The sequence below is a fragment of the Cenococcum geophilum genome (genome assembly GCF_001692895.1).
Source record: "Cenococcum geophilum 1.58 unplaced genomic scaffold K441scaffold_4, whole genome shotgun sequence".
Classification (NCBI taxonomy): domain Eukaryota; kingdom Fungi; phylum Ascomycota; class Dothideomycetes; order Gloniales; family Gloniaceae; genus Cenococcum; species Cenococcum geophilum.
In genome coordinates this window covers 542406-566063 of record NW_027137562.1, presented here as the reverse complement: position 1 = coordinate 566063, position 23658 = coordinate 542406, and the positions used below count along the sequence as shown (strand labels likewise).

The following is a 23658-nucleotide window of genomic DNA, read 5'->3' as shown; positions in this document are numbered from 1 at the left end:
AGAAAGGTTCTTCCCTTAACCGGCTCCAGCAGACCTTAGTAATATCATAGGTAAAACACTAGTGACTCGCCTATGGGTCAATAGCGATATAATAATAGAGGAAATAGCTAGAATTATTAGCCGCCTTTTAAATAATATAGCACTAGGACTAGATAGGATTCTAAATAAGGCCCTAAAAACCTATGGGCCACTTATAGCACCTTAGCTTATAGATATAGCCAGAGCATACTTTACTATAGGCTACTACCCACGACTCAGAAGATCTATAACAATAGTTGTTTTATAAAAAGAAGGTAAAGCAGATTACTTAATCCCAGAAAGCTACCGCCCTATTACCTTAGAAAACACCCTTAGCAAGATCTTAAAAAGGGTAATAGCGGAATATATAGTAGACACAGTAGAGAAACACGCCCTACTACTATAAAGCTAAATAGGGGTAAGAAAGAACCGCTTAACACTATTAGTACTTACGCTACTCGCTACCACCATTAAATCTACATAGGCGATGCAAAAGGACTTCGTAGTATTAATACTTAGCCTAAATATTAGTGGTGCTTACGACAATATACCCTATAAGCGTCTCCTATATATCCTTAGGGTAAAGGGCTTCCTAAAATAGATTATATAATTTGTCTAAGGGTTTATAGGCTAGAAAGAAANATNACTAGTCTTTAGCNNATACTANAGCCCCCCTATNNNAGTTNCANCAGGAATACTATAANNATTACCCCTCTCGCCTATACTNTTCCTTTTCTTTATAAGNAACCTNCTTAACTCCTTTAAGGAAGNGGCNACCTAGGGGATAGGCTTTATTAACGACACAAACCTAATTATATATGGGCTAATAGCCGCAGAGAATTGCAGAACACTAGAGAAAGCCTATAATACTTATATAGAATAGGCAAAACGTTATAGAGTCTAATTCTCACTAGAGAAATACCAACTAATCTATTTTATAAGAAAACGTAACCAATCTGCAGATCTTTAGTATATAATTCGCATCTAAGGCTTTAGGGGTTAACCAGTTTAGGGCTTAAGGGTATTAGGAGTATAGGTAGATAGCAAGCTCCGGTGGAGCGCATATATGGCGTAAGCGGCCTATAAAGGCTAAGTACAGTTTATTACTTTATCTAGGATTGTTAACTCTATATAGGGTCCATACTTCTAGAGGTTACGCCTACTATATATAGCAGTTATCCGGCTAACCATAATATATAGATCTAGTATTTGGGCCATTAGAGAAACTAAGAAGGGCCCCCCTAAATTACTTCTTAAACCACTTTAAAAGGTCCAGACAGCCTGCCTTTAGAGTATTATAGGTGGGTATGAGCGAACGGCCACAGCACTGCTTAAGAAGGAATTTAATATTCCCCCCCTATAGTTATATATTAAAGCCGCTGTAATATAAAGGATATAAAATAAACGTAACTCTAATGTTATAAAGTATATTAAGACACGCCTAAGTAAACTATAGAGGGACCCTAGGGTGCCCTATAGGAGAATAAACCAACAACCCTAAAGTAGGGAAGAGATATTAGAGAAACAGGTAAAGAAAGCAGAAGAAAAATAGTGCCGCTTTAGGGCCTAGGCCTATATAGAGGAGAAAGGAAGACGCGTAAGAGGTTAGTAAAAATAATAGTAAGATAGAGAAAGGAGCTAAAGTAGAATATATAAGAACGCTAGAAAACTATCTACCGTAATGCAATACTAGTTAAACTAACGCTAGAGAGGTAAATAGGAGTTAAAGGTATAGAGGCTAACTTAGGTAAGACGAACCTAAGCTATAGTATAGTTAATGCTATAGGGGGTAAATACCTAAGGGCTCTAAGAAGGCCTAATAAAGGCAGAAAATATAATAGCAATACTTTTAAGAATAGGAATAATAGGACTAAAAGATTAGCTTTACTAGGTGGGTGTCCTAGTAGGTAGCCTAAGATGTAAATGTGGCTGGTTAAGATAGACACCAAAACACGTAATACTGCTATGCCCCCTACGCACTAATTAAGAAATAATACTCTTAGCAGCTAGTACAGAGAACTATAATACACTACTCTTAATATAAAAAGGCCTTAAGGCGGTTACCTAGTGGCTTATTAGTTAAAATATGCTAAATCAGTTCCGGGTTATAAGGGAAATAGTAATAAAAGGTAAGGGGGCAAGCAGTAGGCGCCCCCTAGTAACTCTACAGTAGTAGAGTAATAGTTTGTAATACTAGCGCGTCCATAGGCTTGTTACGGCAGTAGTGGTTCCTAAGGAGGTTAAACAGTAAGGTAGTAGAGCACTATAGGCGACTTATAGGCGCTAAGTAGGCGAGTCCTAAAAGGCGGGGAGTGTTACGGACGCTTTAAGTACGATGTTACAACTACTTAGAGAGGAGTTAGAAGAAGCTAGTTGGTTAATACAAGCACGGTCCAGAATGGAACCCGTGAAACTATGTAATAAGGAATAGTAAGCAGAGTCACGTGATGTAATCTATATAATCTGCATAGTCTATAAGATCTGTTATAGAGCGAACAGAGTAGACAGAGTAAACAGAGCAACAACTTTCTTAGGAGTACGGTTATATATTTAAGGACCCTTAGTCCCTACCTAGATAGTTCCTTCCTTATAGTAATTCTTAGAATACAATTAGAGTTAATCTGTTAGGCAACCACTCCACCAGTTATTATTACGTTGTTAACTACTATCTTTATATTTCTTACACACCTAGCCTATTAACAGAACCTATCGTAGTTCTTGCTATAAGGTTCCGTTACACAATTACTACCCAGTTACAGTATTAAATATAGAGTTAAATAACATACCACCAAAAGCAGCCACTATAACGCCATTAACGGCGGCAACTACTTTAAGGTCAGGGGGTAACACTAGTATAGTGGACACCGACTCGCAACAACCTGTAACAGTAGGACAATTATAAGAAATAGTAGATCGATTAACAGAAAATAATACGGTACTTAAGAATAGACTTAATAGAATCGGAGTAGTAAAGGTTAAGTTACCATTAATTAAACAATTCTTAGGAGAGAGATTAAAGCTTAAAGGATTTCTAACGTAGATATATTTTAAAGTTATGCAAGAGGGGGTTAAGTTAGCCATAATAATAGACTAGATAGCCTATATAGGACTATTCCTAACAGGTTAGGCACTTAAATAGTTTAAACCCTACTTAATAGAAATATAGACTAATGGAATAACTACTACTAATTAAGAAGTACGATTTATATTTTCTAGCTAGGCAGGATTCGCGGAATAGTTAATATAGATATTCGGGGACCCGGAAGCAATAACTATAGTAAAGAGAAAGCTTTAGGACCTAACATAGTGAACTTTAGTAATTAAATACACAATATAGTTTTAAATACTTATAATATAGGTCAAATGGAACAATAAGGCGCTTATGGCATAGTATAAATAAGGACTTAAGGCTAAAGTCTAGGACGTAATTATTCTAATAGAAGATGCGGACACCCTAAGGGAATTAATAGATTAAGCGATTAAGATTAATAATAGGATCTTCTAAAGGGAATAGGCTAAGAAGGGCTAGGATAGAGTTTTATAGTTGTATAAGATATAGAATACGCAATAACTAAAGCTAAGTTAAAAACTATGGTATAGCGTAGAGCTAATAGACCTAAGTAGTACTAAAGAAGCCTATAAGAGATAGAGTAAGAAACTGTAAAAACCTAGAGGTTAAGGATCTAGTGATTATAGGACTAAGGAGTAAAGGCCAAACTAGGGATCTTAATAGCAGAAGACGTTTAGGCGGACTTTATAATAAAGTTAATGGTTTAGAGATAAAGCTTATATAAATTACGGAAAATAGGGTTACTTTATAAGGGATTGCAAAGATAGTTAGAGTTACTATATAATAAAGGGAACTAGACTAATAGTATGTAATATATACGTATAGAGGGATAATAGTGTACTATAAGGAACAAAAGAGTGTTTAATTAAAAGTTTTATGTTTTATTATAATAACGCATGCCGAATTTATAAAGACGCTAAGTATGGTATAAGCTATTAACTATAAGAGCTAGAGTTAAAGAGACTTAGAGGAACTATAGAGTTAGATAAAGAATAAGATTAACTCTATAAGCTAGATTAAGATATTACGGTAACGTGCGGATAATAATTAGTAATAATAATAATGGAGTCGGAGTACTTATTAATTAACAGTGACGAGAATAGTAAAGGAACCAACTAGGGGTATCTAAACCTTAATGACGTAATAGAAGCAGAGACTGAGACCGCTATAGAGTAAGGTTTAGTAACGGGTATTATAACACCATTAGATANGGCATCTATTNCTTTATAANACGGAAGGAGTAANATCTAGAGACNATTAAGNAAGNAGACNACTGCTAGTGCTAGCTNACCACTTAATAAAGGCAAAAGGCCAAAGGCTTAAGATTCTTACAATAAGATAAGAGACGACTAAGATTCTTAAGATAAGATAAGGCACACCCAAAGACCTATAACGGACGAAAACCAATAGAGTAGGGTAGTAGCTTAGTTCAAAGACATACAAATGAGCTTGGGATAAGAATTCCCAACGGCATAAGATTTTTAAGATAAGATGAGTAAGATCTAGGACTCTTAAGACGAGACAAGGACACTAGTAAAGCCTAGTTAGACTAAGGCTGGAGCTAAGCTTAAGACAGAAGCAAGCTTAGAATTAAAGAATCTAAGGGACTAAGAATTTGGAGTACAAATTAGGACACCTATAAGTAAGAGGTAAGGAGCTTCTTTACAGATCAGAGAATCTGTAGCATAAACAGCAATTAGACTAGGAGACAGATATATAAACCTAGAGGACTTACTAGGGGAACATAGTGTTTAGCCTAAAGATTAAAAAGTTAATACTAAGATTAAGAAGTANANAGACTTTAAGGATNTACTTNNAAGACGCGANATAAANNAAACNATANAGNAATTTAGAGTAAGAATTACCTTATAGCAAGAACAGAAACTAGATAAGAGATCTAGCATATTAGGATATATAAGGGATAGAGCGCTAGTATAAAGAATTACTAATAGGCCCAGAGCAGGCACACTAAGAGCTAAGTGGCTTACTAAACTAGAATAAGAAGAGGATCTAGGGATTCCTACTAGGTTTAAAGAACGATATACTAAAGGCTATTACAACGCAGTAATAAAGAGATATTTCCTTACGGATAAGCCGTATATACTTAAGCAGCTATATTAAAAGTGGTATAGGCAACGACATAATAATAAGTGGGAGGATTTCTATATATAGTTAGATAAGAAAGTTATTTAAGACCACCTAATTATAGAGAAGGCTATAACTTATATTAAGGGAGCCTTAATTATAATATTAAAGGATCTAAAGGAGTAATTAGAGGACTAGAGAAGCGAAAGACATATCTTAGTACCTATAAATAAAGTCGCAACGCTTAGATTAACACGAGAAAGGTTTAAACTTAAGGATAAGGATAAGCCGAGAGTTGACCTAAGACATTAGGTATATTATATACTATCGTGGATAGTATGCGTGGATAATACGTGTAATATATATAGAGCACTAAAGGACAAAAATCGGAAGTATCTAATAAGAATATATTAGATGACGGATAAGGCGAAATATTAAAACGCTAAGTATATATATAGTTAGCACCTAGTGGAAGTTTAAGAATAAGGGGACTTAATACTTTAACCAGGAAGATTCCTTACGGAAGAATACCTAGACGGACGATAATGGTGGGAATATCTAGAGAATACCTATCTATAGTATATTAAAGATAAGAAACGAACTAAGTATTAGCCTAAGTTGGACTAAGTATAGATAGGATCTAGTAGCTAATAGTTGGGAAAAGTGGAGGCCTACGGGACTAGAGGGAGCTAGTAGTAGAACCTTAGACCCTTAAAGGAATTTAAGGACGACACTTAAATTTATAAGTTAAATAGTAAAATTAACAGTTTGAGGCACTAATAGATAGTAGAGCAATAAGGAACTATATCTTGCTAGTAGCAGTTAAAAGAATAGGATTACTATATAGATAGAAGGAATGTTTTTACCTATTAGTAACAATTTTAGGAGATCTAATAGTCTACGGAGGAGGTATTATTAATCTTAAAATAGGACCTATTTAGCTAACTATTAAAGGGAGACAGATTAAGATATCTTTTAATATATTACCATTAGGGAATAATAAGGCAGTATTAGGAATGCCTTAGTTATAGGAATATAATCTAAAGATTAATTGGATTATAGGTCAGGTCGATATTAGGGATACTTAACGCCGTAAAATACGATAATAAGCTAAGATGGTATGGTATTAAGTAGGAGCAACCTATAAAGGAATGGAAAAAGGGCTAAGCTATATACCAAAAAGATACTATAAGTATGGTAAAAAACTATGGTCACCTAAAAGTAAAAAGCTGTTAGAGTATATAGTATGGGACTATAAAAGAGAATTGGAACCAGGAATAAGTCTAAGGTTCTTTCCAATCTATAAGCTTACTAAAGAAGAAGGTAGAGCATTAAAAGAGTTTGTCTAAGAAAACTTATAAAAGGGATATATTAGACTATTGTAGTTATTAGCGGGTTATCTAGTACTGTTTATACTAAAGAAGAATAGTAAACTAAGGCTATGCATTAACTATAGACAGTTAAATAGTATTACTAGAAAGAATAGGTATTCTTTACCCTTAATTAGCGAAATCTAAGACAGGATAGGTAACGCGCAAATCTTTATAAAGATAGATCTAAGATAGGCGTACCATTAGATTAGGATTAAGGAAGGCAACAAATAAATGGCAGCCTTTAGGTTAAAGGAAGGACTATATAAGCCATTAGTTATATAATTTAGGCTTATAAACGCACTAGCAACGTTCTAAAAGCGTATTAACAATATATTAGGAGAATATTTAGATGAATTTGTTATAGTATACCTCGATAATATTATTATCTACTTAATAACTAAGGAAGAACATAAGGAACACGTTAAATGGGTCTTAAAGAGACTATAAGAAGAACAGATATTAGTAGTAATTAAGAAATACGAGTTCTTTACTAGGAAGACCGATTTCGTTGGATTTATTATTAAACTAGGCCAACTTAGCATAGATCTAAAGAAAATTGAGGCTATAGTAAATTAGTAAGAACTGGAGAACGTTACGCAGTTAAGATTGTTTTTAGGGTTTTGTAATTACTGCAAAAGGTTTATAGTATAGTAGTTAAAGGATATTAAACTACTTACACGATTAACAAAGAAAGAAGAACTATAGGCATAGGGAGAGGAATAGTAAGGACTCTTTAAAAAAATTAAAAAGTTATTTACCTAGGAGCCAGTTCTTAAGATCTATTAACTAGGACTAGAGATGGTTATAGAAACAGATATATTAGACTTTATACTAGGAGTATATTTTATATAAAGGTATCCGGATAAATAGCATCTAGTAGCATATTATAGTCGGAAGATAACACTACTAGAGTTAAACTATAACATCTATAACAAGGAGTTATTAGGTATAGTTATAGTACTAAAGGAATAGAGATTATTCTTATAAGGTATAGAAAAACTATTTATAGTTAAAATAGATTATAAGAACCTAACGGGATTCCTAATAATAAAGGAATTTAACTAAAGACAGGTTAGATGGGTAGAGATGCTTATAGAATATTATTTTAAAATTTAGTATACTAAGGGTATAGATAATATACGAGCTAATGCGTTAAGTTAAAAGGCTGAACTATAAAACAATGAAAAGCTATTGGGGGCTTTATTGCGAAAAGACATAGATGGATTAATTAGGTACAATTATCTAAAAATTATAGCAACTTAAGAGAATAAGTTAGAGAAAGTCTATAAGATACTAGAAAGCTTTTAGGTATAAAGGATTCTAGAAGTATAGCTAGAAGATCTATAGTTAGATATATACGAAAATTGAGAAATAAAGTATATCCTAAGAAGCATAGCAGAATAGTTTATAGAGGATTTCTATAAGGGATTAACTTAAGGATATAACGGAGCTATAGGCTTAGTGTTAAGACTTTAGGAGGAGTATATTATTAACGGAATCTAGAGGATAGCTAGGAGGGTTACTAAGGAGTATCTAAATTATTAAAGGAATAAACTAATAAGGCATAAGCCGTATAGAGGGCTATAACCTATTAAAATACTAGAGAGACCATGGGAGGTTATATTATGGGACTTTATTATTAAGTTACTAAAGTTAAGAGATCCTATTACTGGATAAGATTATAACGCGATTTTAGTGATAGTAGATAAGCTTACGAAGTAGGGATACTTTATAGCATATTTAGAAGAAATCTTAGCGGAAGATGTTATTAGAATCTATATTAAGGAAGTATTTGCAAGATATAAAGCACTAAGTAAAATTATATTAGATAGAGATCTAAGATTTATAGCAGCATTTTAGGAGGTATTCTTGGCGGAGCAAGGAGTTTAAGTAGTAACTTCTACTATATATTACCTATAGATAAACGGTTAAACGGAAAGATTAAACTAGACACTAGAGTAATATCTAAGGCATTATATTAATCACGTATAGAATAATTAGGTATCGCTATTACTAGTTATATAATTTGTATATAATGCAATACTATAAAAAGGAATAGGTACGTTACTATTTAAGGCGAATTACGGATATAAGCTAAGGACCTTATTATTGCTATATTAAGTAAAGAAAACGAGTAGTATAGCTAAGCAAAGGATGGAGATATTAATAAATCTTTATATAAACCTTATAGAAACAGCTAAAGCAGTATAAGAAAGAATAAAAAGGTACTATAATGCTAAGAGATCTAAGGGACTAGATCTTAAGGAGGGAGATAAAGTGTGGCTATTATATAAAAATTTTAAGAGTTAACAACTAAGTAAAAAGTTAGACTATGTTAGACTAGGACCTTTTAAAATTATATAGAGGATTTCACTAGTTATATTTAAATTAAACCTACTAGCCAAAATGAAAATCTACCCTATATAGCACATCGTAATGCTAGAGCTAGCATACGGAAATATTAAGCTATTAGTTTATAAAGCAGACATGTATAGAGGATAAAAGGAGGATAAATAGCAAGTTTTAAGGATTATTAGTTATAAGGACGTCGATAATAAAATATGGTATAAGGTTAAGTGGATAGGCTATAATAAGACTACCTAGAAGCCACTAAAAAATTTAAAGAATGCTATAGGAAAGGTATAGGAGTATTGGAAGAAAATAGGTCAGGCAATATTAATAAGGAGGAATTACTAAAGAATAAGTTACCTAAGGGGGACCTAGGAAGAGCGACTACCGAACTACTTAGAGTTGTTCCCTTTACTATAGAAGGAGAGTTAGTTCTCTTATTACCCAGTTCCTATAGACCTTATTTTATAAGTTTCTACTCCTTAAAACGGACCTTCTTATAAACACGTTAAAGACGTTAAACTTTTATAAAGGTAGACTACTGAGCCTTAAGGGTATAAGTGGATTTTTTAGATTAATAATAGGCTTCCGCTAGCGCTATTGTAAGGTTACCCTTAAGTCTTTCTGCCTTAAATTAAATATAAAACCCTATAATAAATTACTTAAGGAACTTAAAGATTACTAAGAGTTATAGGACGTGTATACTTAGCGTTAGAAATAGAACGTACATTATAAGACGATTAAATGTTTGCCTTAGTATACTCTAAATAAGAGGATAGTTGCTAAGATAAAGGACTCGCTAACGCAATATAGACTAACCCCTCTTTCGCATAACGAGAACACGGAGACGGCATTATTTCACCAAGAGACAATATTATAGCAACGGTACGAGACTGGCGAGCTGTAGAAGAAAGAGAAGATGCTTTAGGCATTATAAGTAATAATATTAACTAAATTAATTAGACGGATATTATACCTCTAGTGAATAACCTAGAGATGCTAGGTATCTTTAAGGACGAAGATAGAGAGAAGGGAGATAGTGTTACGGACGCTTTAAGTATAATGTTATAACTACTTAGAGAGGAGTTAGAAGAAGCTAGTTAGTTAATATAAGTATGGTCTAGGATGGAACCCATAGAACTATATAACGAGGAATGGTAAGTAGAGTTATGTGATGTAATCTATATAATCTGCATAGTCTATAAGATCTGTTATAGAGTAAATAGAGCAGACAGAGTAGACAAAGTAATAACTTTCTTAGAAGTACGGTTGTGTATTTAAGGACCCTTAGTCCCTACCTAGATAGTTCCTTTCTTGTAGTGATTCTTAGAATATAATTAGAGTTAATCTATTAGGCAACCACTTCACCAGTTATTATTACGTTGTTAACTACTATCTTTGCATTTCCTATACACCTAGCCCATTGACAGAACCCATCGTAGTTCTTACTATAAGGTTCCGTTACAGGGAGATGGATTATAGGGTTTTCTCATTTTTCTTAAATAGAGTTTTCTCCCTATATGTAAATAAGGAGTAGTCTGCGTGGGCCTAATAGGGATCCAAATCGGACGTTAAGCAATGAATTATTATTATATATAGCGCTTTAAGGTAATTCTTTAGTAGGTGCTAGGAACTAGCAAAACCGCTAAGAACTAGCCTTAGTGCGACTACTATATTTAAATAGTCTTGCAGCTATAGGCTTGCGATTAGGGATATCTAGCCGCTTTAGGGCAAATCCTTAGTAGATTTAAGTTTTAAGTACTAGCAAAACTGCTAAGAACTAGCCCTAGAGCGACCTTATAAGCCTGCGCCTCCCAATTATATAAAAATTAAATATCTCCTTATGTGACTGCAATAGATAGATATACTTTATTAATATTAGTAAGCATATATAAAAGTATAATTTTTATAAATTTAATATTATTAATAAAAATAATAAATTTTATATTTATATATATTTTATTAATATTAGTAAGCATAGGCGGTATTATAAAAATTTTTACTAGTATCTTAAGTTAGGTTTATACTAATCTAGTAATTTCGGCATTTAGCTGTATTTAGTTGCATTTTGCGGCTATATACTACACCGCTAATAATAATGCTGTAATTCGCGGCTAAACGCTACCTTAATAATAGAAGCGCTATAATCTGCAACTTAATGCTCTCTTAGAAATAATACTAGAAATATTTTAGTTAACCAAGTTTACTATATACGCTACGCTACTACCTATAAGTTACTAGACACCACGCGCTTAACCTTAATGATTGAGGCTTTGGTCCCCTGGAAAGCTTGGCAACTCTCCTCTAATCTCCGTTCTTGCCCTATACATATACTGTTTGCCATCGTCGGATCCTCAGCCTTCTTGCTCGCCACCCCCCCCTCCTCCCGGGGCCGCCTGGTCGGCGTTATGTCAAGCCAGAGAGATCCCTTCCAACACCGCCCTCCAGATGCGAAAACACAGGTGATGAAACAGATCCTGGATGAGATCAATTCGGTCCTGAAGCGCCCTGAAAAGCCGGAGAAGTCATTCATATGCGGCCAGGATCTGAGGAGCATTTGGGCCACGAGCTCGGCGAGGATTGTCACTCTGCTACAGCCCGATCAACTGTCTCCAGATCAGATCCACATCATTCAGTTGCGCATGATTATGATCCTCTCCACCTTGGTGTCCGTAGGCGCGATGGATTGTCTGGCCAACTTCCGCAGCAGGTTTTTTGACCCTAGCTCGGGCGCTCCTCTTCTGACCGATGATGACATGCCCTTTACCATGGAGCAACTCACCTTTCTTGATGGTGGATCGGCCTTATCGCAGCTCTTCTACCAACGCCAATTCCAATTCACGCCTGTTGTTATAGAGTTCACCAGGAATCAGAGAATACAGCTGATAGAGAATCGCATGGCACGGCTGCCCTTCATATATAGCGAACAGGATATTGGAGAAGGTAGCTACGGCAAGGTCGACCGTGTTAGGATACCACCGGGGTACATCAAGGGAGAATCGGGCTGGGTGCGGGATAGAGTAAGTGCCCATTTCCAGTGAGAACTGAGATTAACGCTCTTATAGGTCTATGAGGTCGCGGTCAAGAAGATCAAAGTCCCAGAAGCCTTTAACGAAGAAGTAGCTAATCTCCAGATTCTGAAAGAGAGCCTAACCGTCCACAATAGAATAATGTTGCACCTTGCCACCATAAAGCATTGGCTTAAACATTATATTCTTTTCCCATATGCAGAATATGGCGACTTGGAGCTATTCCTCCATTGTGGCAGGGGGCCGACAGGGGAAATCAAATATGACTTCAAAAAGCGCTTCAACAACGTCCACAGCAGCGACATTACGCTTCCCCTTCTACGCCAATGTTGGTATCTCACAGATGCTCTCAAATGGCTGCACGGCGGAATCACGGTTGAGAAGAACTCAAGTACTGTACTCTGCGCTCACATGGACCTCAAACCGGCCAATATTTTGATTCAGTATGATCCTGAATCTATGATAGGTACATGGATGATATCAGACTTCGGGATATCTGTTTTGAAGGAGGAGGCACCGCAGCAGGGCGCTGGAATCGTTTCCATATACGATTACTACTCCCAACTCACCATGAATTCCCAACCGAAGCGCCAAGAAGGAACATACCAGGCACCAGAAGTCAAGCTTACCGAGGATGCATCGAAACAAAAGTCAAACCTAACACCTGACCAGAAAGGCATTGGCCGCAGAAGCGACATATGGTCATATGGCTGCATCTTCAGCGAAGTACTAGCTTTTGCACTTGGGGGAGATAAGCTCGTCTGCGAGTATCAAACCGCTCGAAAAGGACAGGATGGAAAGGACTATTTCTATATCGAAAAAGAAGATCGAGGACACCTCAGTACCCCAGGTACTGGGCCGAAACAGTATCAGGTCCATCCTAAAGTACTTCAGTGGCTAGACAGTCTGTGCGGTAGACCTCTTAACTCTCAAGGATGGGTGGATTGCTATGTGGAAACCATCAAACACATTCTCATCGTGGACACGCAAAAAAGGCCCGACGCGACGAAACTACAGGTACTCGTCGAGCACGTGAAGGCACACGTCGTAGCTTCTCAAGACGGCAGCCCAGTTCCTTGTGGTCTTCTACGAGCAAAAGACGGAGGGCTGGTCCCCCCTCACGACGGCGAAGAACCCGAAGATACGGGTCCCGGCTATTCCATCCCCCCCGAGACTTCCAACGCAAGCTCGTCAGGAAGTGGCTCGACTTTAACGACAATGAATGTCAAGCCTCCGAACGCGCACGGAATCATGGTCGACGGGGTCATACGCCGAACGCCCGGCAAAGCCATATCAAGGGAACTGCCGCGCCCGGGGTCTTCTCCTCTCAGGGCCACGGCTGTCGCAGTGACACATTCGGACAGTTGCATCCATGTGGCGTATCTTGCCAAATCCTCAGTCTACATTTACAAGCTGGATGTCAACGAGCAGTCGGCGAGTCTGGAACGCGAAGTACTGCTTCCGCAGCCACACGGATGGCAGGGTATCGCTATCGCAGGTAACTTCCTGGCTGCGTGGGGATTTTACTCTCATGAGAGGCAGGTGAGTTTGGTCTCGTGTTACATCCTACTTGCTTTGGTATCCCCGATGAACAACCTTCTCTACAGTTACATATGCTCGATGTCCGTGAGTCGCAACGGCAGACTAGTCTTCCTCGACTGTATGACGTAAAGATGTTAGTGCGAGTTGCGGTCTCCAAGTCGGGAGCGGCGGCATTGATAAGTTCGCAGCAGATCCTGGTGGTGAAGATTGAGTAAGTGCTCTCTGTAATGCTCGAGAACTTGCACTGATGCAGACAGGGATCAAACGTGGAGCCCGCCGCTGGTCCCCCAGCCCGGACAGAACTTCACGGACGCAGCATTCAACGACACCGGCGATCTTCTCCATGCGTGGGCTTATGGCAAGAATGATTCGATCTACGTCTGGCGATGCAAAGATTGCGTTGTAAATGCGAAACCAGAATCCGAGACTCATTACAAGACGGTAAGTGGCCGCCAAGCCATTTACCCATTCCGCCCCTAATAAGTTGATTTTACAATAGGAAAAAATCGGAAAGCCGTACCTTACACGCGTGGTCCCCTACAACGCATACCAAGGCTGCATCATCGCCGCGCAAGAGAAGCGCTTCTTTGCAGCGCGCTTGGGCAGTGCCACCACCTCGCTCCGGGAATCATCTGCAAGTACAGCTAAAGCAGCATCGCAACCGCTTCAACACAACGCTAAAATCGTCGACGCGAAAGCAGCGTGCGTCTTTTGCGACCACTCGCTGATAACCGTGGAGAGGAGGTGGCATGGGTCGGTTTTGAAAGAGTATAGGGTTGAGTATAGCGGGAAGAATGCTGAGTTGGGGACTGGAGTTGAGATATGTAAGCTGGACACGGGGAGGGAGGAGTCGGCGAGATTGGTGGTGGGAGAGTGGGGGGATAATGTCATGGCCGTTGTTTGTAACTTGAATGCGGTGGTGGAATTTGTTAAGATTGTACCAGTGTAGGTTGTGATGCTGCAGTTGGTGTGATGTTGATCGTCTAGGGTGGATATCTGAGTTAATAAAGGTATGTGAAAGAAAAGCTGTCTTTTGGCATCCGAACATGATCGGATTAGTTATAAAAAGCAATCAATACCCTTCATCGCGAGAATTTATGAAATATTGGAATAGAAATGCCAGAACTCTGCAACAGGGAATAGTACAGCGGGGTACCACAGTATGCAACAAGTAACACACCCGACTCCGAGAGCTTACACTCGCGAAAACGCCTTGCTATAACATGTTCATTCGAATTTCGGGGGTAGAGGTTGCCGAACCTGCCATCGGAACCACGATTTTCCCTTCCTACGCGCATCAAGCCAAAGCGTGAAGATATAGATAAGCACCGTGATACCCGTCAACGGCAACCACGTCGCGACAAAGACCCAGAAATTAGTTCCCATCGCAAGACCTCGAGACTCGGCATCGAAGACGAAGAAGTTCATGCCATATAGGGACTATGTGTTTGTCTATCAGCCACTCTACGTCACAGCTTTCATAGGGATGGAATAAATAGGAGGGGCGGAGCGGAGCGGGATGATGAAGGAAGAGAAACTTACGGCAGCAAAACTTCCCGGCAGGTAGAAAGCCGAGACATATGTTATGATTTTGACCGTCGCGCTGCCATCGACGGTGTCCTATGTCAGATTCTTCATTTTCTCATTTATGTTGCGCATATCGTGCGTTATGTCTCGAAGCTCCTTGTTCACTGTCGCTGTCTCGAGATGGTTGTGCAACGTCAACGTATAGCCGACCTACGCAGTGCGATCTATTAGTCGCTTCTTAGCAGAAGAAGGTTCAGCATCTGCACATACCAGATCAATTGCATTGCGAATTCTGCATTCTAATACATCCGAGCTCTCGACATAGCCGCAAAGTGTCGTCATTTGAGCGGCGAGATCGTAGCTATGTTGTAGGGGGGTGACGGCGCTACTCTCCAGCGACTCCACAACTTTGAGGTTACAGTTGCAGCACGCCTTGGCGAAAAGTGCGAAATCGTTCATGTTGCGCAACTTCTGGACTCGTTGAAAAGTCGATTTCGCATCGGCATCCTCGGGCTTGACTATCATTGCTTGGTTGTTCTGCTACTGTTAGTCCCTTGCGCTGTAACACGTTGACAGACATTGTCTTCATACCTCGTCGGAGAATTGGTCGCCCAGATAGCGAAAGTACCACCGCCAATTATCAAAGAATGATGACAAGACCAGCAGATGTAGGCGATATGGTTCCTGATCATTGAAATTCCAGTTCGGCAGTATTTGATAGGATGTAGTCTCGGGCGCAATGCCAAGGTGCTGGAAGAGACGTGCCTCGATGACGCTGTATTGGTTGGGATGGAGGAGAATGAATAGGTCTAAGTCGGGTGAGTGGCGATGGTAAACACCTGTATGGCGGAAGGACCATGGGTCTTGACCCTTCCTCAGGTTTTCTTCGACATAATTAATTTGGTATGAAATGTCTGGATGGCAGCTTAGTTTCTTCGACTGGTTTTCCTTCGATCTGGTCCACATACCTGTCCGATCTGCACCTGAAGGGTGGATGGCCAGATTGCCGCTGCTTGCTTCTGCGAGATGTGGCTCTTCGCCGAAGGACAATACCACCCGAAAGAAGTCAGGGTGGACATCATATTTGCGCAGGATTTTGCAAAGGAGGTCCGACGTTATTTGGAGCGGGTAGATGGTTCGTTCCGAGTAGATGGAGCTGAGGAAAAGAGTCAGTCGACGTTCGCGCAGCAATTGATTGCCAACGACTTGCATTATTCGCATGTGGGTTCTATATGGAGGATCATTGTTGATCGCCGTCCATAATGATTTCCCATCAGAGTATGCGCGACACGTTGCGCCGGCTAGGACATGGCTCTCAGCTCGAGTAGAAGTGGGAAGAATGTTGCGCGCAGAGTTGCTCACCATCACCAAGATCTGTTATTCTGACATTGATATCGCCACCGTCATCGGAGAAGAAAGGCCCATCTGGATCCTCCAATCTTCGCCGTACGCAGTCGACATTGAGTGAAGTTGTGTGGGAGGGTGATAGGTTGGCGACATACTCCTCCCACGCGGTTGCAGTCGCCATGACGCCTTGCTGGTTGCAAAATCCGTTAGGGGACCCTTAAGTTCTCGACCTACCTTCGACGCGGCTCCTGCTCCTGCTCCTTCCACACGCTGGATTTGGCATTGGCAGTGACGCAGCAACAGGCAGGAAAATGCGGCACCTCGTCTGTGGCAGACAGTCAATGCATTCATTCGACTTGCAGTACACTTTTAAAGCGCGACAATTGAACCAACGCGGCGGAAGTAACCATCCAATCACGAGATGATTGGATGGGAGGGGAGATGGTAGGCGTTCTGGTGTCCTGAAGATTCAGCCTGGCTCAGCCTAGTAGCAAAGAACTTCGGAGGGCGAACCGAGGGTCTTCTCTTTCCTCTTTCCAGTAAAGATGCCCGCCGTGGAGGGCCTGCTGAAAGCTGCCTGGTGAACGGTGGCGGTCGCCCAGGGAGGTCAGCAACACAGCAGCAGTGCAGCACTGAAGGCTCGACCGGGACGTGGGCTAACCGGTGCTTGCTGTTCCCACACCCTCAGCATTTTACCGCCCAAAGGTAACGGGATGCACCTCGCCAGCTTGGGAAGGCCATGATTTGCAGCCCCGCCCAGCGCATGGCCAACAGTTCGTCTGTGGAACCACACCGTGTTGCACCACTGCATCGCCATTTCTCGTCCGGGCCCTATCTTCGACCGCAGCATGACTCCCGCCCTAAGATGGAATGTTGCTGCTATGAGGAGCTATGAGAGGTGCTTGCCGACGTGCTCTGTCTTCGTCGTAGAACCGCCCTGGTGAATTGCCTTCAGCTTGTTAGTAAAGCGCAACACCGTACAGTAAAATGCGAAGAGTGAAGTGATGGGAGAGGCCTGGGAAGAGGCTGGGGTTGCGTTTACCTGATCTCTTTCTGCACCAGCCATTTAGTAAAATGCAACCGGCATGAGGTATTGGGCGGCAACGACGACTCACTTTATTCAATTTATCAGGTCCGTAGAAGGACCATCTGTCGCTTTGGTGCTTCAGCACGTTAGGTTAACCTGAAATCAGGTCTTTGACACATCAGGGCGAGACGGCGTCCACAAGGCTCGCTTACAGTAATCCCAAAATCGATATCGCTCCCATACATCCCCTCCAGATACTCCTGTAGGTCATGCCGGAGATCGATGTAGCGCGCGTACTGCGGGTCCGGGATGTTCAAGTATAGCTCTTGCGACATGATGTAGTATAAGGCAGCACGTAACATAACGGTGGTCGTTCCGAAAGGCTGGGATCGGGAACTTGTGATGAGGTGTCTTGTCCGGCTTGAGCTTGAGAGTGGCCGATATTTATCTTGAAGCATGCTGTCCGAGAGAGGGCGACCATGAGTATCGTTCCACGTTGGAGGCCAGATGAAAAAATCGAGATATTAAGGCGGCAAACGACTGGCTGGTCCACTGTTGCAGCCGCGCGGTGGATAACAGGAGCAAACACCAAGCAGCCACCAGCATGGATGGTTGGAGGCCTGCCAGCATGATGATGCCACAGCGGGTGCAGTTTGTCATTTCGTCTAAGGCATCAACACACTCGAATTTGCTATCTCAATCAAAGTATTATACTAGGCTTGCAACTATCAAATTCATTAAGAAGACCGCACTAGAAATAGCCTCATTGCTTATTTACTTACTTTAGAGCCTTTATTTAATGTGGCTGTGGATATATTTGTAGAAGGACAAATTTTTGGCGTTAGTGCCTTAGACGAAATGACAAACTGCACCCGCTGTGATGCAGCAGGCAGAAGCTAGGCGGAAGTAGCCGTACAGCGTATGAATTCGGACGCCGGTATCACCTGGGTGCAGTTTGTGTGTTCGGTTAAAGGCACCAAGGCAGAAATTATTAATTAGGCCTGCACCATTAAAACACAAACCAAATTAGCTAAAAAAACGTCGTGAATGTAATAGCAAAGACCTTACTTTAGCCCTGTAAAATATGGAGAATGACAAAAAGGTCTTTGTTGTGGACACGTTGATGGCAATTCAAATATGGTGGGTGTGGCAAGACCGCACTCACAAACTGCACCCCGGTGGTATTAAAGTTAGAAGGCCCTGCACTGAAACTGATGCTGGTATGCAAAGGAGTGCCGGCCTTTGGTGAGGCGCGGAGAAGAAAAATACGGTATGACGACGACCGAGCCTCGTCCAGAGCTGAGGCAAGTGTCCCCATCGTGCTGGCTTGCGATGGAGCCCAGCGCTAACGATATGCCCTTCCAGGCAAACTCTGTATGGATTTCAGGTATTTGTAAGTACATCCATCCCTTCATTCGTTCATTCGTTCACTCTTTCATTCTTCCATTCTTCCATTCTTCCATTCTTTCATAATAAAATATAAGCCTCGCACTGGCGAACTTTGCTAACGTCGTCTCTTCTCGGCATGTAGTTCATCGTCATCAGCACGGTCATCGGCAGCGGCATCTTCATCAACAACGGAGAAGCGCTCGAGCTCTCTGGGCCCGCCGGACTGATTATATCCGTGGTCGTCATCAGTATCATCACCGTCGCCGTGGGAGAATGCGTCGGCGAATTCACACAACAGTTCGCTGCACCGAACGCGATTGTCGAGTACGTCAAGACATTCGTCGATGAAGACCTGGGCTGGGTGATTGGGCTTGCATACTGGTATAGTTTTGCGTCCGCGTTTGCGTTGGAGAACCTGGCGGCCGCTGCGCTGTCGGAATACTGGAGCCCAGGCCAGACATTACAGATTATAGCCTTCTATGTCGTGTCGCCAGTGCTCATTCTAGCGTTAAATTTCTGCGGCGTGTTTGTACGGTTGAGCAAAGCCCGAATCGAAGGATAAGCGCTGATGGTGCGGCAGTATTATGGAATTGTTGAGACGATTGGAGGATTTTTGAAGTGCCTCCTCGTTCTTGGAGTGTCGATACTCTTGTACATTATAGCTACCAAAGGTATGTACATCTGGCGCAATTTCTGGAATAATTCTGACCGTGTCTGATAGAAGGCGAAGGAGGAACCGATGGCCGTAAGTAGCAGGTGTGAAAGCGTAGCTGAGGAGATTTATGACTAATATCTGCAAAGCAATCAATAACGGCATTCAACATAATCCTAATTATGCATCAAATGCCGGTGTTGCTGTCTGGCAAGCGCACTCCAAACCACTTGAATCGCCAGAAGGCTGACTAGCTGTTAGCTATTCCATTCCACTCATCGCATTTGCCTTTTACGGAGTCGAAGTTATCGCAGTCACGGCATATGAAGCAAAGTACTCAACATCGGTCAGGTGGGCTTCAACACTTGCTACACTATTTTCTTTCTCTACATGCTATGCACCATTGGCGAAGCCCTGGCCGTGAGTTGGACTGACCCTTACCTTCCCGATATTTCTGGAGGCGCATCAAACAGCACTTCCAGCTCCAGTAATAGCCCTCCTAAGTCTGTCAGCTTTGCTATAAATGCGACCTTGGCAGCCGGCTATTATGACCTCGCTGGATTTCTCAACGGATGTTTTATCTTCAGCGTCCTCTCGACGTCAAATAGCACCTTGTATGTTGCCTCGAGAACATTGTACGGTCTGGCACGCCAGATACCGGACTCCAGCTGGATTGGTAAAAAGGCCAATCGTCTGAGTCTTGTGGTAAGACAAACTGGTGTCCCGGCGGCGGCTCTATTCTTCTCCGCTGTGTCGTTTATTTGGCTACCTTTTTTGCATCTCAACCGTGGTTATGCACTCGAAGAAGTGATCGAAATCATGTCGGTCTCGGCGAGTATTTCTTGTCTAATTGCTTGGGCCGCATTGTGCCTAGCATTCATTAGGTACGAAAAGTGGTAAGTCTTTGTTTCCTTCGCGCCGTATTATACGTTAGGCACTGATGAGTACAAGGTTAAGAATATGCGATGATGGCTTGAGCGAACATCACCAGCGCTTCCAAAGAGACTCCGCCCATTTTACACCATATACCTTCTTTGCATGGTTCCAACCCTGGGTTGCTTGGATTGGTCTTGTCGGGTGCCTCGTCGTGTTCGTCCTTGTCAGCGCTACGTGGTGGAGCACTGCTCCAAACTTTACTAAGGTAGCTGAAGCCTATGGAGCTGTAAGTTCTTTCCTGCTCATGATTAACTCAATAGTATTTTCAGCTAACTCAGTCATAGCACTTCATACTCTTAGTAGTCTATATAATCCTCAAGATAATTAACAGGCGTTGGTGGGTGAGGTTGAGTTCCGATGCGGCGGTCTTAGTTGCCCAGCTAGATCGCCTTGAGTGGCTCAAGCAAGACCAACGGGACCAAGCACCGATAGTCAATAGGACGACTCCTCCAATGAGTACTATCAGATAGCCAAACTTATCTCAGAAGATACTCATCGTCCCATCCTAATACCGCACTGCAAAAAGCTCCATTAGCAAATAGACTTCGTTTTCTCCAAATAGGGCAGTTTTAGTGTGCGTGACCCTGCGGTGCAATCGTAGGTCCTGTGGAAGGTTATCCGCACCCCACATTACCGCGAGTTATTAACTCACCGGAGCCTCTGCATCACGAGAACGGCTGCATTTCTGTCTGCGTGACGATCGGAACAGATCCCCACCGAATCCTTCTCCACCCCCCGCACATGCGCATGAAACCCCCATGAACCGATGGTAAAAAATAGGGAACGTACAGCACAAAGCCTGAATCGCAATATTGCATTGTCTCACTAACGTCATGCATTCTCCATGGGGTGTGCAGCACAACAGAGCCCCACGATTTGGAGGGGATTCTCGCTGGATCTTTGACCCTCCACCGATTCTGATACAGTTAGCCACGTCTTTGTGAATTTAACACCGGCCTTGGTTGGTGGAGATATGTATAGCTTCGCATCAGACAGTGTGCTAGTACTCTGGGCATTGCGTACGAGCAGAGCTGCCAGCCTCAGCTTTGCTTAGTGATGGCAATAATCAGTTAGTTAGTTAGGATTATGTTGAATAGGAACATAGCTAACCTAATCGTAATCGCACCTGCTGATTATGTTACGTAGATGTAACTATATAATCAACTGCTGAAATAGCGGAAATAAAAGGAGGGAGAGGTAAAGCTTTAGGGGGAGGCTCTGGGTAAAGCTCTGAGGCAAGTGTGTTATCTACACGTGATGACTCAGGTGTAGATAATATCACGTGGGGGCCGTGCCTAAAAGACGTAATCAATATAACTATCACATATCAGGGGGGGTCATTTGGCGCGGTTACGACCCGGGTTAATACGAGGTTAGGGCCACCCCTGCTGATAACGCGCCCGAACCCCGCACGAGGTCGCGCAGCAACCGCCCCAAAGTACCCTCGCATGCGATTTTGGGCGAAAAGGTACATAATTCAAGTTTAATCGGTACTTCTGGGCGGTCGCGTAATGTTGCTCTGAATTTAAAACACTTGCACTGCAGTAACCGAGACGCCTCAATATAGGACTATACTCTAGTGACCGAGACGTCTTAATATAGGACTGCACTACGGTCACTACAGTCACTACAGTCCTATATTAAGGCGTCTTGGTCACCATAGTCCTACATTAAGGCGTCTTAGTTACTACAGTAAAATAACTATTTAGATATTCTTATAAAGCCAATCTAAAGAATGCCGGCCTCGTAGCTATTCTAGCTGGTTAATAGCCTATCTCTTATCTCTTACCGTACCGTCTTCTACGCGCCGTCTAATATCCTTAATTATTCTATAGTAACGGCTATAGAATATAGCCTCGCCGTTAACCCGCTAGCGCGCCCCTAGCAGTAATTAAGAGCTTTAATTAACGGCCTACCTACTAGCCCTAAAGTCCACTTAGCCTAGAGCTAAAACACTAAATTACCGCCCTAAATCATCTTATATTTTCTTAGCGGCGCCTATAAGTTAAGAATAAATAAAAAAAGTTAAGTGTTAGCTTACGGCAGCTATAGTGGGGGTATAGTAAAAGCTTACGGCAGCTACTATAGGGGTATAGTAGACGTTATAGTAGACGGCTAAGTAGGCTCTACGGTAGTAGATGGTTAAGGACCCCTTAATATCTCCCTGGGGGTTGGATATATAAGAGAGGGTTTATTTAAAGATAGAATCTAGCTATTAACGCGTTTAGAAACGGACGCGGGTATAAATACGGGTATAGGTATAGATAAAGGTAAGGGTATAAGGCCGTTTAAAGATGGATATATGGACTCCGTAGGCCCTATTTAAATACCCATCTTCCCTTACTAGATTTATATAGGCGCGAATAATGCTAATAACCTTTTTATCTCGCTAAGGCGTTTTAAAATCGTCTATACGCGTAATTAAACCCCCTTTATCTCTAAGATCGCGGCCTTATATCTTAGCTTAGCTACGGCCTTATAAGCAGGCCAGTATTTCCGTATTATTATCTTATTTAGCATAACTACGCTAGCTAGCGAGCTTTTTACCTATATAGCGAACCTTTAGTACTCCTTATAGCTAAAAAGGGAGTCCTTTTATAAGGGGTAGAGCGGGAACTACTTATATAGGATTACTAAGTCCTATAATAGGATTACCCTAAGTGTATAAAGGAGGTATAGAAATCCTAAGCCTGTAAGGTTAAGCCATATAACCTTATTATTGGCCCTCTTTAGGTAATAGGTCTCTATGCGTTTTAGCTAGATATTAGTCTTAGGCTATATCTTTAAGCAAAGGGCCTTCTTTAGTACCTCTTGCGCGTAGGGAAAAAAGTAGCCCTTTTCTTCTTTTAGGAAGCGGTAATTGACTATATAAACATATAGGGTAGATAGCTAAGGTAGACTCCCGTTATCGCGTTTATATTCTAGCGTCTAGCCTATTTAATTTAGGTCTCCTTAACGCCGCTAAGCTTAGTATACCGAACGCTCTACTTATAGGCGCTATAGGTTTTCTCCTTTAAATAAATTCCTACCCCCTAGAATATCTTCTTATTCTATTTAAACTGCGTATAATAGCTTAACAGCTATTATAGTACTTTAATGCTACTAAGGAAAACGTATAGGCTGTAATAGTCCTCTAGCTACTAAAAGAATAGGAAGCTCTTAGCGCTATTCTTACCCTAGCGGTTAAAGAAGTAAAAGGCTATTATAGAGATGTTACGGCACTGGCAGAACTTAGTAAAACTTCGCACCGGCAAGTTACTATAGATTGCCGTATATTACGGTCACGTCACGCGAAGATCTTATAAAACATTAAA

General features: G+C 41.3%; 4 protein-coding genes across 4 annotated transcripts; 3 read left to right on the top strand and 1 right to left on the bottom strand.

Annotated features, from left to right (window-relative positions):
• Positions 1–11360: 11360 nt before the first annotated feature.
• Positions 11361–12959, top strand: K441DRAFT_538075 (kinase-like protein; the record flags this gene model as incomplete). The annotated part of the gene is made up of 2 exons (XM_067642512.1): positions 11361–11915; positions 11961–12959. Coding segments are annotated over 2 exons (1554 nt in total), but the record flags the coding sequence as incomplete, so codon positions are not given.
• Positions 12960–13137: 178 nt separating this feature from the next.
• On the top strand, positions 13138–14559 carry K441DRAFT_652569 (uncharacterized protein). The gene is made up of 4 exons (XM_067647390.1): positions 13138–13466; positions 13532–13677; positions 13724–13907; positions 13966–14559. Exons 1-4 carry the CDS (start codon positions 13143–13145, stop codon positions 14413–14415), a joined length of 1104 nt encoding a protein of 367 aa, XP_067508719.1. The 5' UTR covers positions 13138–13142; the 3' UTR covers positions 14416–14559.
• On the bottom strand, positions 14300–16744 carry K441DRAFT_702785 (uncharacterized protein). Its single transcript, XM_067653426.1, has 8 exons — positions 16356–16744; positions 16204–16294; positions 15962–16149; positions 15585–15907; positions 15264–15530; positions 15159–15203; positions 15009–15086; positions 14300–14906 (listed from the first exon to the last, which is right to left on the bottom strand). Exons 1-8 carry the CDS (start codon positions 16519–16521, stop codon positions 14694–14696), a joined length of 1371 nt encoding a protein of 456 aa, XP_067508718.1. The 5' UTR covers positions 16522–16744; the 3' UTR covers positions 14300–14693.
• Positions 16745–18451: 1707 nt separating this feature from the next.
• Positions 18452–20814, top strand: K441DRAFT_702784 (uncharacterized protein; the record flags this gene model as incomplete). The annotated part of the gene is made up of 7 exons (XM_067653425.1): positions 18452–18612; positions 18733–18760; positions 18899–19285; positions 19337–19427; positions 19743–20304; positions 20360–20570; positions 20629–20814. 7 exons carry the CDS (start codon positions 18452–18454, stop codon positions 20812–20814), a joined length of 1626 nt encoding a protein of 541 aa, XP_067508717.1.
• Positions 20815–23658: the final 2844 nt, after the last annotated feature.

What these genes read in the sequence shown, in the direction of transcription:
- K441DRAFT_702785 (XM_067653426.1), bottom strand. Translation starts at nt 16,521, where the DNA reads ATGGCGACTGCAACCGCGTGGGAGGAGTATGTCGCCAACCTATCACCC. An exon ending in TTCAGGTGCAGATCGGACAG is followed by an intron (nt 15,908 to 15,961) that starts GTATGTGGACCA and finishes GCTGCCATCCAG; the next exon opens with ACATTTCATACCAAATTAAT. An exon ending in TGCCGGGAAGTTTTGCTGCC is followed by an intron (nt 14,907 to 15,008) that starts GTAAGTTTCTCT and finishes ACAAACACATAG; the next exon opens with TCCCTATATGGCATGAACTT.
- K441DRAFT_652569 (XM_067647390.1), top strand. Translation starts at nt 13,143, where the DNA reads ATGAATGTCAAGCCTCCGAACGCGCACGGAATCATGGTCGACGGGGTC. An exon ending in TTTACTCTCATGAGAGGCAG is followed by an intron (nt 13,467 to 13,531) that starts GTGAGTTTGGTC and finishes CCTTCTCTACAG; the next exon opens with TTACATATGCTCGATGTCCG. An exon ending in CCGAGACTCATTACAAGACG is followed by an intron (nt 13,908 to 13,965) that starts GTAAGTGGCCGC and finishes ATTTTACAATAG; the next exon opens with GAAAAAATCGGAAAGCCGTA.